The sequence below is a fragment of the Choloepus didactylus genome, chromosome 15 (genome assembly GCF_015220235.1).
Source record: "Choloepus didactylus isolate mChoDid1 chromosome 15, mChoDid1.pri, whole genome shotgun sequence".
In the NCBI taxonomy this organism is placed as follows: Eukaryota; Metazoa; Chordata; class Mammalia; order Pilosa; family Megalonychidae; genus Choloepus; species Choloepus didactylus.
Window position 1 is genome coordinate 19,814,794 of NC_051321.1, and position 13,851 is coordinate 19,828,644.

General features: G+C 34.7%; 1 protein-coding gene across 2 annotated transcripts in view; it reads left to right on the forward strand.

The window, feature by feature from the left end:
• The window catches only part of DCLRE1A (DNA cross-link repair 1A), a 31,326-nt gene extending 20,824 nt beyond the window's left edge, over window positions 1–10,502 (forward strand). For both annotated transcript variants that reach the window (XM_037803992.1, XM_037803991.1), the window contains exons 9-10: window positions 5,586–5,727; window positions 6,733–10,502. In XM_037803992.1, the coding sequence (XP_037659920.1) occupies window positions 5,586–5,727; window positions 6,733–6,893 (303 nt within the window). In that variant the 3' untranslated portion in view covers window positions 6,894–10,502. The remainder of the gene's footprint in view (window positions 1–5,585; window positions 5,728–6,732) is intronic.
• The last annotated feature ends 3,349 nt before the right edge of the window (window positions 10,503–13,851 follow it).

The window sequence follows — 13,851 nt, forward strand, 5'->3', positions numbered from 1 at the left end:
CAAGGAAGCCACGCCTAGACAACAGAAAATTACAACCTACACTAAGAAAAACAAAGTTATGGCCCAGTCAAAGGAACAAACGTACACTTCAACTGAGATACAGGAATTTAAACAACTAATGCTAAATCAATTCAAAAAGTTTAGAGAAGATATTGCAAAAGAGATGGAGGCTGTAAAGGAAGCACTGGACAGGTATACGGCAGAAATCAAAAGTTCAAAAAAACAACTAGTAGAATCTATGGAAATGAAAGGCACAACACAAGAGATGAAAGACACAATGGAAACATACAACAGCAGATCTCAAGAGGCAGAAGAAAACACTCAGGAACTGGAGAACAAAACACCTGAAAGCCTACACGCAAAGGAGCAGATGGAGAAAAGAATGAAAAAATATGAGCAACGTCTCCGGGAACTCAAGGATGAAACAAAGTACAGTAATGTACGTATCATTGGTGTCCCAGAAGGAGAAGAGAAGGGAAAAGGGGCAGAAGCAATAATAGAGGAAATAATTAATGAAAATTTCCCATCTCTTATGAAAGACATAAAATTACAGATCTAAGAAGCGCGGCGTACTCCAAACAGAAGAGATATGAATAGGCCTACGCCAAGACACTTAATAATCAGATTATCAAATGTCAAAGACAAAGAGAGAATCCTGAAAGCAGCAAGAGAAAAGCAATCCATTACATACAAAGGAAGCTTAATAAGACTATGTGCAGATCTCTCAGCAGAAACCATGGAGGCAAGAAGGAAGTGGTGTGATATATTTAAGATACTGAAAGAGAAAAACCACCAACCAAGAATCCTGTATCCAACAAAGCTGTCCTTCAAATATGAGGGAGAGCTCAAAATATTTTCTGACAAACAGACAATGAGACTTTGTGAACAAGACACCTGCCCTACAGGAAATACTAAAGGGAGCACTACAGGGTGATAGAAGACAGGAGTGCGTGGTTTGGAACACAATTTTGGGAGATGGTAGCACAACAATGTAAGTACACTGAACACAGGTAACTATGAATACGGTTGAGAGAGGAAGATGGGGAGCATGTGAGACACCACAAGAAAGGAGGAAAGATAATGACTGGGACTGTGTAACTTGGTGAAATCTAGAGTATTCAACAATTGTGATAAAATGTACAAATATGTTCTTTTACAAGGGAGAACAAGCAAATGTCAACCTTGCAAGGTGTTAAAAATGGGGAGGCATTGGGGGAGGGATGCAATCAGCATAAACTAGAGACTGTAACTAATAGAATCATTGTATTATGCTTCCTTTAATGCAACAAAGGTGATATACCAAGGTGAATGCAGATAAGAGGTGGGGATAGGGGAGGCATGTTAGACACTTGGCATTGGTGGTATTGTCTGATTCTTTATTCTACTTTGATTTAAGGTTATTTTTCCTTTTGCTGCTTCCTAGCTGTCATTTTTTTTTTCCTCTTTCTTTTGCCTCTCTACCTTCTTTGACTCTCCCTCCTGCCTTGTGGAAGAAATATAGATGCTCTTATATAGATAGTGGTGAAGGTGGTGAACACATAAATGTATGACCATGCAGAAAACCATCGATTATTTACTTGGGATGGAATGTATGGTGAGTGAACAAAACCATATTAAAAAAAATGGGTTGATGACAAAACCTCGAGGGCAATGTACTGAGTGAAATAAGCCAGACACATTAGGACAATTATTGCAGGGTCTCACTGATAGGAACTAATTACGATATGTAAACTCATAGACATGAAATATAAGGTACCAAGATATAGGACGAGGCTTAAGAATGGGGAGTGGTTGCTTAGTATGAGCAGAATGTTCAATTAGGATGAACTTAAATGTTTGGTAATGAACAGGGGTGTTGGTAGCAAGATGTGAGAATAACTAACAGTGCCGAATGGTGTGTGAATGAGGTGGAAAGGGGAAGCTCAGAGTCATATATGTCACCAGAAGGAAAGTTGGAGGTCAAAAGATGGAAATGTATAAAACTGAATCCTGTGGTGGGCAATGTCCATGATCAACTGTACAAATACTAGAAATCACTTCATGAACTAGAACAAATGTATGACAATACAATTAGAAGTTAATAATAGAGGGGCATATAGGGAAGAACTATATACCTATTACAAACTATATACTACAATTAGTAGTATTTCAACATTTTTTCATTAACAGTAACAAACATACTATATCAATACTAGGAGTCAACAATTGAGGGGGGTTGGTTAGGGATAGGGGAGGATTAGAGTTTCCTTTTCCTTTTTTCTTTTTTCATCTTTCACTTTATTTCTTGTCTGGAGTAATGAAAAGTTTCTAAAAATTGAACAAAAATTAAGTGTGATGGATGCACAGATGTATGAGGGTACCCAGGGGCAAGTGATTGTACACTTTGGATCTTTGGATAATTGTGTGGTATCTGAACAATCTCAATAAAAATGAAAAAAAAAAAAAAAAAGAACACCAGCAGTTATCAGCCTTGAAGACAAAAAAATACAAGTGAATGATTGAAAGGTGAAGAAATAGACACAGGAAGCATAGAGTATGGCTTGAAGAGGAATCAGATACATGGACGTGCACAGATGGGGGTCGGTTTGCTCACTTTCTAGCCACAAGTGATGAAGATTTTTTGTATGTATTGTGAGGGAAAGGAGTCCATGGATGGGGGAGATTGAAGTTATATGAGAGAAAGGAAGGTTTCTGAAGTAAGATTTCTGAAACAGCTTCTGGAGCCCAGGTAGAGGAATTCATTAACCATCAACAGCAAGAGGCCATGTCTTCCTCTCTAACAATTCCCTTGTAACCTACAATTTTTATAGATTGTTTTTTCTGGTACGCATTGCTTTCTTTAATAGGTCATACATTTGCAAATCCAAATGTTTAGAAAAATTAATCTTTAAATAACTACAAATTCAAGTCTGATGTTTTATACAGGAATTCACATTGGTTTTGAAAACACCATGAAATGTTCTTTCTCAACCTTTTGATTTATTTATTTATTTGTTTGTTTTTTATTTTTTATTTGAGGCTGGTCTCCTTGAAAAAAGGAATGATCTGGAGTCAAGTCTGTTTTTTCTGGGTTTGTTATTTATTGTTTGTATTGCTTTCACTAGCCCCTCCCTTTCCTCCATTAAAGTGACTGGGTATTGATAACAAGTTTTGAAGATTTATCTTCAAAACACAGATGGAACAGAAGCTGATGATTACTGTAAAAATATATTTCAGTTAGTATTTATAGCCAATTTTTTACCAGCCAAAAATAGTTCAGTTGCATCAAAGTGAATGACTTTTTGTGAAAATGCAAACCTAATAAAATTTTCAGGGTTTCCACGGCATGCCGTTCGGACCCTGTAAATAATACCATTCATGCTATTTAGTTCAATATCCCAAGTTCATATATGTGGTATATAGTTGACTGTCACCTCTGATTTAAACCTGATGGGCCAAATGTGGTAAAATATCATAATAATGATATTACAGATGATTATTTGTTTACTAAAAAACAATTCTAGTGGCACATGCTGATAGCATTTTTCTTGCAAACTAGTTAACAGTGAACACAGAGAGGGACAAGTCATAAAATTCCTCATGAGAACAATTCTCAAATTGTGTTTAATGGATAACTAGAGGCTGTTGGGCTTATGTAATAATATCATAAGTTTTTGTTTGGGGCACAGGTTAATGATGTTTTTGTGATAAGTCTAATTTGTCTCACACAAAGCAGAAATTACTTCTCATTTAAGTCTCCTGAGTGTTTTTACAGAGACAAACAGAAATGGATCGTTTTGATGACGTGTATTGAAAGTTGGACTCTCAGTTTATGGTATTACATGTATAATTGCTCTAAGCCTCAGTTTCCTTTTATTTCCTTTTGGTGTGAGGACAGGGGGAGAAGGATTAATAACTGAGCAAATAACTTATATTAGCTAGGTCCTAAACTAACAAGACAAAAACTAGAAAATATGTAGAGCAAGGAATGTGATATTGGGAACATAGTTGAATGTAGTTATGTATCCACCACTTAAGCTTTTTTCGGTGGGCATAGTGGTTGGCAAGAAGTTTGTTCAATGGTAAGGATTTCTGTATTTACTGTAAATTAATAAAAGGTGGTTGTTTGATACAGAAGAGAAATCAAAGGATTGTCAGTTTGTCGGTGTCATATGCATGTCTGTTAGAAAATTGTTCAGCTTTCACACTAGTTATCAAACATGAAAATGAAATGATGATACATTTGTCTTCTGTCAAATTAGCAGACTTATTAAAAAGATAATATTCCTGTGGTGAGGATTCAGAGAAATTGCACTGTCTTACACATTGATAACAAAGTAGATTAGAGGTAAACCCTTTAACTCAGCAATTCTTTTAGAAATTCATATTTAAAAACCAATCCTTTGTGTGTGAGTGTGTGTTTTTTAAAGTCCATCTGTAAGGTTCCATGGTGATGATGGTATAATAGATGAGAATTTGAAAAAGCTAAGAAATGGCAGACTTCTGCCATTAGAAAAGACCCAGAACTTGGGATTTATTTGCCATCTCCCCACTAGGCTTTACACTTCCAGAAGGTGAAGGCTGTGTCTGTCTGTCTACAGCTCTGACCCTAGCACCTGGCATAATACTGGAACAAATATCTATTGAATGAGTAAATAGGTAGATGGATGAGTGGATTTGTCTTTATGATTTCTTCAGAATTGTGTATCGGCATCTTTCAAAACACTTGAGTACTTCATAGTATGTATGATTCAGGAAGAAAAGGACACTTTGGGAAATCCTACAAGACATTGTGTGCAGTTTAAATGTTTTATTACTTTAAATAAAACCAGCAATTTATTCGAAATTTACATTAAACTCTGTGTTTCAATTTTAAGACCAAACGTATTAGATTTTTGATATTCACCATGCCATTATTTTTAACTGGATTTCTCTTACCTGTCAAAGATTAAATGATGACTTTAGTTTGGAGTTCTATTCTACTCAAGATTAATAAGGAAAGCATATTACTTCCATTTGTTGCAGCATGAAAAGTTTTAAAATTATTCTAGTTCATGTTTAAAGTATGAAAAGGGATAAACACCTGAGAAGAATGCAGCTGTTTAAGTATAAGCCATTCTCATAAAATTATATCAATCTCTCAACTATCAGTCCTCTATTGGTATTATGGTATGTAAGCTCGAAGATATGTTTGGGTTAATGTTTACCAATGTTAATATTAGTATCTCTATAGGGGGGTTTGGAGTGGTTTTGGTTTTTTTGTTTCATTTTGTTTTGTTTTTGTTTTGTTTTGTTTTGTTTTTTTTGGTATTGATCTGAATTATAATTAGTTTATTCATAATTCCTTATATTTAAAGTTGCCTCATCTTACTTTTTTCAGGATGTTGTTAAGTTTGTTTAACTTCAGATAAGTATCAGAGAGAATATTATATATATATATATCTTTTTTGGTGATTTTGTTTTTTAGAAGCACTGTACTGGGTTGTTGCAAGCCAATGCCTTACAAATGAAAACTCCCCATGATGGTGCCAGTGAAACATCTTTAATCATTCTGTTTTATTCCACCTAATCCATTTTTGAATCAATGTTCTGTTTTTATTTAACAGGGTTTACAGAGTCATTTGAAGAAGTATGGTGGGAAATATGAACAGATTTTGGCTTTTCGACCTACAGGATGGACACATTCTGACAAGTTAAGCAGTGTAGCAGATATTATTCCCAAAATCAAAGGAAACATTTCTATATATGGTATAATTATTACGTCTTCTCACTTTTAATGTTTATAATTATTTTACATTTTTTAATAGAGCTGTAAAATTAGGATTCAAGAAAAATAGGCATTGAAAAATCTTTAACAATTGAAGTTTTAATCTCACTACATACTATAAACATGTATACTGATATGGGAGCTTGACTGTAGTAGACATGGACTAATACAGATCACTTGATCATGCATTTGTATGATCAGTGTTATTGAAAGGAAATTGTAGAACTACTTGAAGGGTGCTGTGGTTGTATACTAGAAGTTTAGAGGCTATGAACTTGAGAGCAGAAAGACAATGGACTAGATGTGGTAAAAACAAAAGATAGACCTGACTTTAATTTTTTCATCTTTTGGGGGAGATTCACCATTGCCCTCATAGGTTAGCTTTTTGCAGTGATGGCTGGTGGAAACATTTTAACATATCACTGCACCAGTTACTTACTCTCAGCCTCTGAAGACCCTAGTTCACTCAAAATAGGACCCTCCCTACCTTTCTCTTCAAGAAAGATGATAAAAGGATTTTTAGCATTTTTTTCCTTTTTCTTACTTGTTGTGTGTGCAAGCCTTGGTGATTAGAATCTTCTTACTTGCTTTGGGAATCAAGTCTCCTGCTTGTCATTCTTCAAGTTTTACTCGTATTTCTTCTAGGACTTTTCTGAAGTCCATAGCTGAGCAAAGTGTCTAAAGGGAAGAATTGTCTGAAAAGAAGAGAAGCCTAATTCTAAATAGGAATCTCTAGAAATGCTTGTTAAATATCTACATATAAAAATAGAATGTTTTAATGTTTTAAGTTTTTATATTATTTTAATGTTTTATTCCTTATCCATAAAAGATTGCAACATGTATTCTCATCAAGAATGAAGCACCAAGGAGTTTTTGGAAAAAATACCCTGAATTTCTTTACTTTTCTCTTTTATTTTATTTTGGGCTTGTGCATTTTTTGATTAGCTTGATATTTACTGTACAATACCTTTTCTTTTGTGTTGCAGGAATTCCTTACAGTGAACACAGCAGCTACCTAGAAATGAAGCGTTTTGTCCAGTGGCTGAAGCCCCAGAAGATCATTCCTACTGTAAATGTGGGCACCTTGAAAAGTAGGAACGCAATGAAGAAATATTTTAAAGAGTGGAAATTGGAAGCCGGATATTGATGTAATATGAAAGGATTCGGAAGTAGTTAAGTAACTTAGGTGTAGCTTGCTAAAGTTAAATCTTTAGTGATATGAAATGCATGTTATGTAAAAAACGTCATGAAGGTTGTTCATATAACTTACTTTTTCATTTATGTTTGAATAACACATTCATGATGCTGAATGCCACTCAGCATCATCAGTGATAACTAGGACTGGGTTTCCCTTCTATCTTTCATTTTTGCCCCTCCCTATAGGACAGTCATTTTCTGCATCAAGACTTAAGGGATGAAACAAAGCCATGTCCGGGGACCAAAAGGACTCATGATAATGGAAAAACTAGATTGAAAGCATTATATTTAAGTAATTACATATCTTTAAAATTATTTAATATGGGGCATAGTTTATGAGGTAAAACTTTTATATGAAATGTATATTTAAATAAAATCCTAAATTTCCAGCAGTGTCCTTTGGTTTTTAGGATTTGTAACTCTTGACGTTCATACATTTTTATAAAATCTCAGTGAAAATAATTCCATGTTTGAGTTTGAAAAAAGTTACTCAAAGAATCTACAAGATAATCAACCAATAAAGGATGAGTAAAGTTTGCATAAATAATGTTTATCTGAACTGTTTATTCAAAACATCAAATAACTAAAAGTTTTAAAAAGTGAGATTATAATTTATGCATTTTGATTTTTCCAACATAGATTAAATAGTTGATCCAAAGTAGAAATTTTGGGCCAATCCATGGTAAAAATGTGTTTATGGGGTCTAAATAAGAAAAAGGCCAGCATAATGACTATTTTCTTGGTTATGTTGAGAGCTATATACTAAATTCTTAGCTCCAATCCCTAACACTTTGGTAGTTAAAAAAATTTCAGTTTTAAAGTGAAATTAAAGGAGAAGAAATCTACCACCAACTGCAAATAGATGGACTACAGCTCTTGAACATGTAGAGGACTGTGTAGAGAAGGAAAACTAGAATTAGGCTAATGTAGGGGAAAATGTTTCGCTTTATATTTTTTTGGAACTTTTCAGAAAGCTTCTATGTAGCCTTACCTGATTTGGGACATTATAATTACCAGGTGCAGTGACACTCAACAGGCTGATTTGTAGTTCTCAAGATTTTGATGTAACAGGATAACTTCCTCCACTTAATATCAGTGCCTTTTAAATCTAAGGTATTTATCACTTACTCTATATTTAATAATGTGTCTAAATATGAAATATAGAGCAACTAATTTAAATTGACACTTTGTTCAGTTATTGCTTCATATTTTTGTGGACCAAATGCATTCAGAATTTCCTTATTTGGTCCTGAGTAACCATCAGTACTAGGATAAGGAACTAAGAAAAGAATAATCTTCAGGTACTAATCCCCAAAGTGATCTTTCATGAAAGAGCATTGATATTGGCTTTTAACTTACCTGGTCATTTTATTATTATGCATTTAGTTCTTTTGGACTGATCTGAGAAAAATCCCATTAAAGAAGTTACTTGAAATTGGCAACATGTTAAATGATTATGGATAATAGTAAAATGGTTTACATATGAGAATTATTTCTAATCTGAGTAGTCAGAAGCTTTTAACATGGTAATTGTTTTAAGCTGCCAATTCTATTTCATATTTCCTTTCCTTAGTGTCTACCCCTTCCTCCCAAAAGTAGCCATATTCTTTTTGCATATCCCATTTCCCAATTATTTCACAGTTCCATTTTTGATAAGCCAGAAGTTATTTATAAAACATTTGTTATGAGGGGTAGTTGTTTTTGCAACCAGGTATAGCACAAAATGATTATTTCTTTAAATACTCATAGCTGAGTCAGAAATAGGGTAAGACAGGAGGGGTGCCTAGGGTACAAAATTTAAAGAGTTTAGTTTAATTGTCACTAAAATCAGGCAGTAAGCATTTAGTCTTCCTTCCAGGAAGTCAGTCAACTTTATTACTGATTAGCTGCTATTGCCCCACACTATTCTTGGTGTTGTGGGGGAAATGAAGATAAGAATAATTCAATTTAGCAAGTATTTATTGAGTGATTATTCTGTATAGGATGAAGGGGATACACACATGCACTTTGTTAGGGATCTATGCTTAAATAAAATAGTCCCAGGCATCAGAGAATTAATGTTAAGAGAGAAAGACATGTCCCTCGGCACTGTATCAGTCGAGCCATGATACGTGATGAAAAGTGACATGGGGGCCCTTAAAAGGGAGGAATTAATTCTAATTAGGTAGATGGAGCAAGGTTTCCATACAGCAGTTGGCTTTTGACATGGACCTTAAAAATTTTCATGGACTGGAGAGCAGTGCAGTGCTCAGGAAAGGCATGGAGGTGTGACATTATGAGATGTGGACGAGGAACTTGGAGTAATCCCATGTTGACATGTGAAGCTCAGGCTGATAGCGATAGGTTGGGAAAGATGTCAGAGGCCTTTGAAATTTATGCTAAGGGGTTGGAGGTTATTCTGAAGAAAAGAGTTTCTTAATGTTTGGAGGCAGTTAGAATATATTTATTTATATGTTAGAAATGAAGTATATATGATTTATACACTCACCTGCATACATACATACATACAAGATACATATACAGTATACATTGTGGCTTGACAGAATTGGATCAAGCCTGGATGCTTGAGATGCATTATAATTATGGGTGGTTTATGAGGTGGTAAATTTAAAGTCCTTTGAGGACCTCAGAGTTTCCTTAGAGAGCTGGCTAAAATATATATGTGTTTATATATGTATATATGTGTGTATATGTATGTGTATTTCAATATATATAATATAAATAAATATGTATGGTTTTATATGTTGAGAAAGGAGAGGTTAGGGTAGATTGGAGTTGTATTATCTAGTTGGTGAACTAGAATACAGATAAAACTAATTTAGAAACACAAAACAGTATATAAACAATTCATGAATGACCAAAAGCTCATTTAATTTAAATCAAACTTGGCTTTATATGAGTGCTGCTCTTAGTTTTAGACTGTGTTTTGTGGATTTAAATCCCTTTAGAACTATAGTAGATTACATAGGGATTTAAAAACATCTAAGAAGGCTATTTACTTTGTGCCAGATGTGATGGACATTTTGATATGCAAAAAAGTAAAGTAAAATTGTGTTATCTGTATAAGCCGTTCTTATTTCAAAATGGAAAGCTGGAACCTAAGGTCAGAAAATGGCATCAAAGCAGTGCTTTAATACACTATTAGGTAATGCTATTAAACTTTTTTAAAAGTTTGTTTGAAAGAACTGTTACAGACTTCCTGTTGAGGCTCTGAGCTCTGATTACATATCACATGGGATAAGCAGATAAAATTGTAAATGAACTAAAAGCAAATGTCTGGAAGAGGAATAAAGTCCAAATAACCTTGTTTTGCTAATCAGTCAAAATTTTCTTTTCTCTGTGAGCTTTATCCATGGAAAGAGTGATGAACTCTGTTGTTTTTTTTAAAACAGCTTTATTCAGATGTAATTCACATACCATAAAATCTGTCCGTTTACAGTGTACAGTTCAATGGTAGCAGTCATTCCCCATTTCCCTAACCTCTATCCCTAGGCAACAGCTAATCTACTTTCTGTCTCTATAGATTTACCTTTTCAGGACATTAAATAAAAATGAAATCATACAGTATGTGGTCTTTCATGAGTGGCTTTTTAAACTTAGAATGTTTACAAGGTTCATCCATGTTGGAGCATGTATCTATCAGTACTTCATTCCTTTTTATAGATCAATAATATTCCATAGTATGGATATACCAGTTTTGTTATCCATGTGTCATTTGGTGGGCATTTAGATTTTTTCCACTTTTTGGCTATTATAAATAATGCTGCCATGAACATTCATGTGCAAGTTTTTGTGTAAACATGTTTGCAGTTTTCTTGGATATAGAGCTAGGAGTGGAATTACTGGGTCACATGGTAACTCTATGTTTAACACTTTGAAAAACTGCCAAACTGTTTTCCACTGTGACTGCACTGTCTTACATTCCCACCAGTTGTGTAGGAGGGTTCCAGTTTTTCCACATCCTCACCAGTATTTCCTGGTGGTTATGAAGTATCTCATTGTGGTTTTGATTTGCATTTCCCTAATGTCTAATGAGCGTCTTTTCACAAACACTCTTTTGAAAGAGAACGATATTCAGAAGGCTTGATTAAATGAATATTCTAACATGTGCTATTTAAACCTAAACAGAATAGTCCATTTTAAGACTTTGGCCTTGATTTGATATAAAATTTGCTAGAAGACAATGATATTTAATAATGACAAGCTTACAGTTTGGTCCAATGAAAATGATTTGAATTAATAACAGGATAAATTAAAAATGCTAAACAGCACTCCAGGTATCGTAAAGTGGTTGCATGTAATGCAGGTAAGGCAGCCTTCCTGCTTCAGATTGCAGAAAGGAAGCAAAATAAACTTCTTAATTATAAGTTAGCATGAAGGACTTCAGATGGGAAGGTTTTGAATACCAGGGTAGACAAAACAAGCTGACCTTAAGTAAGCAATGTCATTTAAAAAAGTGGTCCACAAATTTAGTGTGTATATAAAATGTATATCTTTATACAGTTTCTAAACTTTTTGAACTGCAGCATGTTAAAAATCTCTGAAAACTGGATGATGAAATAGTTAAGTTATTTGGGCCCTTTCTAGCCCTAAATCCTGTAAGTATATAATTCCTGGTTATTATCAAGGTTTTTTTCTTAAAGTATGTCATAAAAGCATAGTGTTTTAAACAACTCAGCTACTCACATGTCATGAGACTAGATAGTCAGCCAAGAAAGTTATCGTTTTGTTTCAAATCTGTTGACTTTTACATAAGAACTCTATACTTATTCCAGGTTGTGTCCTCATAATTTATTCACATGTATTAAAAATTTTAACAAGTTTCTGACAAAGAGCAGGTGAGATAAGTCAGGAGTCGTTAGAAGTTCAGCCCAAAGCTCTTGCCACCATTTGAAGTCCTGGACAAGTGGAAACATGGGTTTGGTTACGTTACCCTTGCTGTGCCAAATAAACAATTGGGGAAACGTCCTTTGCTACATATCTGCTTCTAGGAGATGACAGGAATGGTGGTTGATGTTAACAGTGCTAGCTTTTTTCAGCTGCTCAATACTGTAGTGGTTTGGAGAATGTACCCCAGAAAAACATGTTTTTAAACTTAATCCATTCCTGTGGGTGTGAAGCCATTGTCAGTAGAACCTTTTGATGAGGTTATTCAGTTAAGGTGTGGCCCAACCCAGTCAGGATAAGTGTTGCTCTTATTACTGGAGTCCTTTATAAGTGGAATGAAATTCAGACAGATGAAGAGAAAGCCACAGAGGGGGCAGCCAGAAGCTGAACATCAACGAAACCAGAAGAGAAGGGAGAGACCAGGACACCTCCACGTGCCTTTGCCATATGACAAACTAAAGACCAAGGCTCATGGGCAGCCAGTCCTAGAATGCCATAGTCTTCAGGGAGAAAGGATCACCTTTACAATGCCTTGATTTGGACTTTTTCCTAACCTCAAAACCATAAGCCATTAAATTCCCATTGGTTAAGCCAGCCCATTGCATGGTATTTGCTTGAGCAGCCAAGGAAACTAAAACAAATATTTAATGATAGCAGCTTGAAAAAGAATTTTTATACATAGTATATAAAACAAAGTTTATTTGAATCCTCATTGGGTGATGTAGTTTATTCATTCAGGAAACATCTATTGAATGTTAATTATGTGTAAGATATTGTGCTGGGCTGAGGAGAGGGACTGGGGTCCTTAAAGTCTTCAGGGATGAGGCAGCATTTGAGATGGAATTTTAAACATGGGTACAATTGGGATGCTCATAGGGGAGATTACAGCCAAAAGTGACAATCATATCTTAAAAAAAAAAATCAAAGATGGTTGTAAATAAGTTTCCTTTCAAGGAAGAAGTAGATGGCATTTGTACATCCAGGAAATACTTGTGTCCATTAAAGAAGTTCAGGCAATGAGCTGAGCAGTTGGAATACAGCCAAAAGCACAGAGCTCCCTGCCTGTATAGGGTTAACAGTATAGTGGAATATACAAAGAAGTACACTGGAAATCCTAATACACGATATGGGACATAAAATGGTGTGGGCAGAGGCTGTGTCTAAGCTGGGAATTGAAAGATGCAGAAGAGTATTCCCCTAGTCAATATCAAAAAAGGAGTCTCAATTTCAATGTACATTACAAGATTAAAAGTTTTTATAATAGGAAAGAATTCCGAAGTTAAAATGTTAGCAGAATTTCAAATAAATTGGCAGATAGATCATGCTTAATTTTTCCCAAGATTCGTTGATATGGTGGTAAAGATATTAAAAAGGAACAGATGTACAAGGATAAAAAACATAGTAGAGGGGGCAAAGTGGATGAGAGATTTCAACAAGTTTTTGAAAGAAAAAGTAAACTGGACAGAAAAGATGGTATGGTCGATATGATAGAGAATCTGGAATGAATTGAAGCCATGTGTTTGTGTGCATATGTGTATATAATTATGCAAGTGGAAAGCAAAGTATATTTTAACTCAAGGCTATCTAAAAGCTATACAAGAAAGGAAATATACCCTCAGCATACTGCTTGGTTCTGCAATGAACAATACTTATGTGTGATGATGTAAATCATCATTATTAGTGAAATAATGCTATTAAAGAATGGAGAAAGGGAAAGATATGAGAGAGAATGGACAAATCAATTCCCTATTGAAAAGTCACCCATGGCTTCCAATTACAATTAGAATAAAAGTAAAATTTCTTATGATAGCCTCCAAAACCCACATTGTCTGGTCTCTGTCTGCCTTTCTGATCTCACATCTTCCCATTCTTCTGTTCTTTAACCCAGTTCAGCAATGCTGGCCTTCTATCTGTTTTTTAAACAAATCAGGATCTTTCCCTCCTTAGGGCCTTTACCCTTGATCTTCCTTCTGCTTAAAATGTTCTTTTGGCAGAGAATACTAGTTGGTCCCTGATACCCA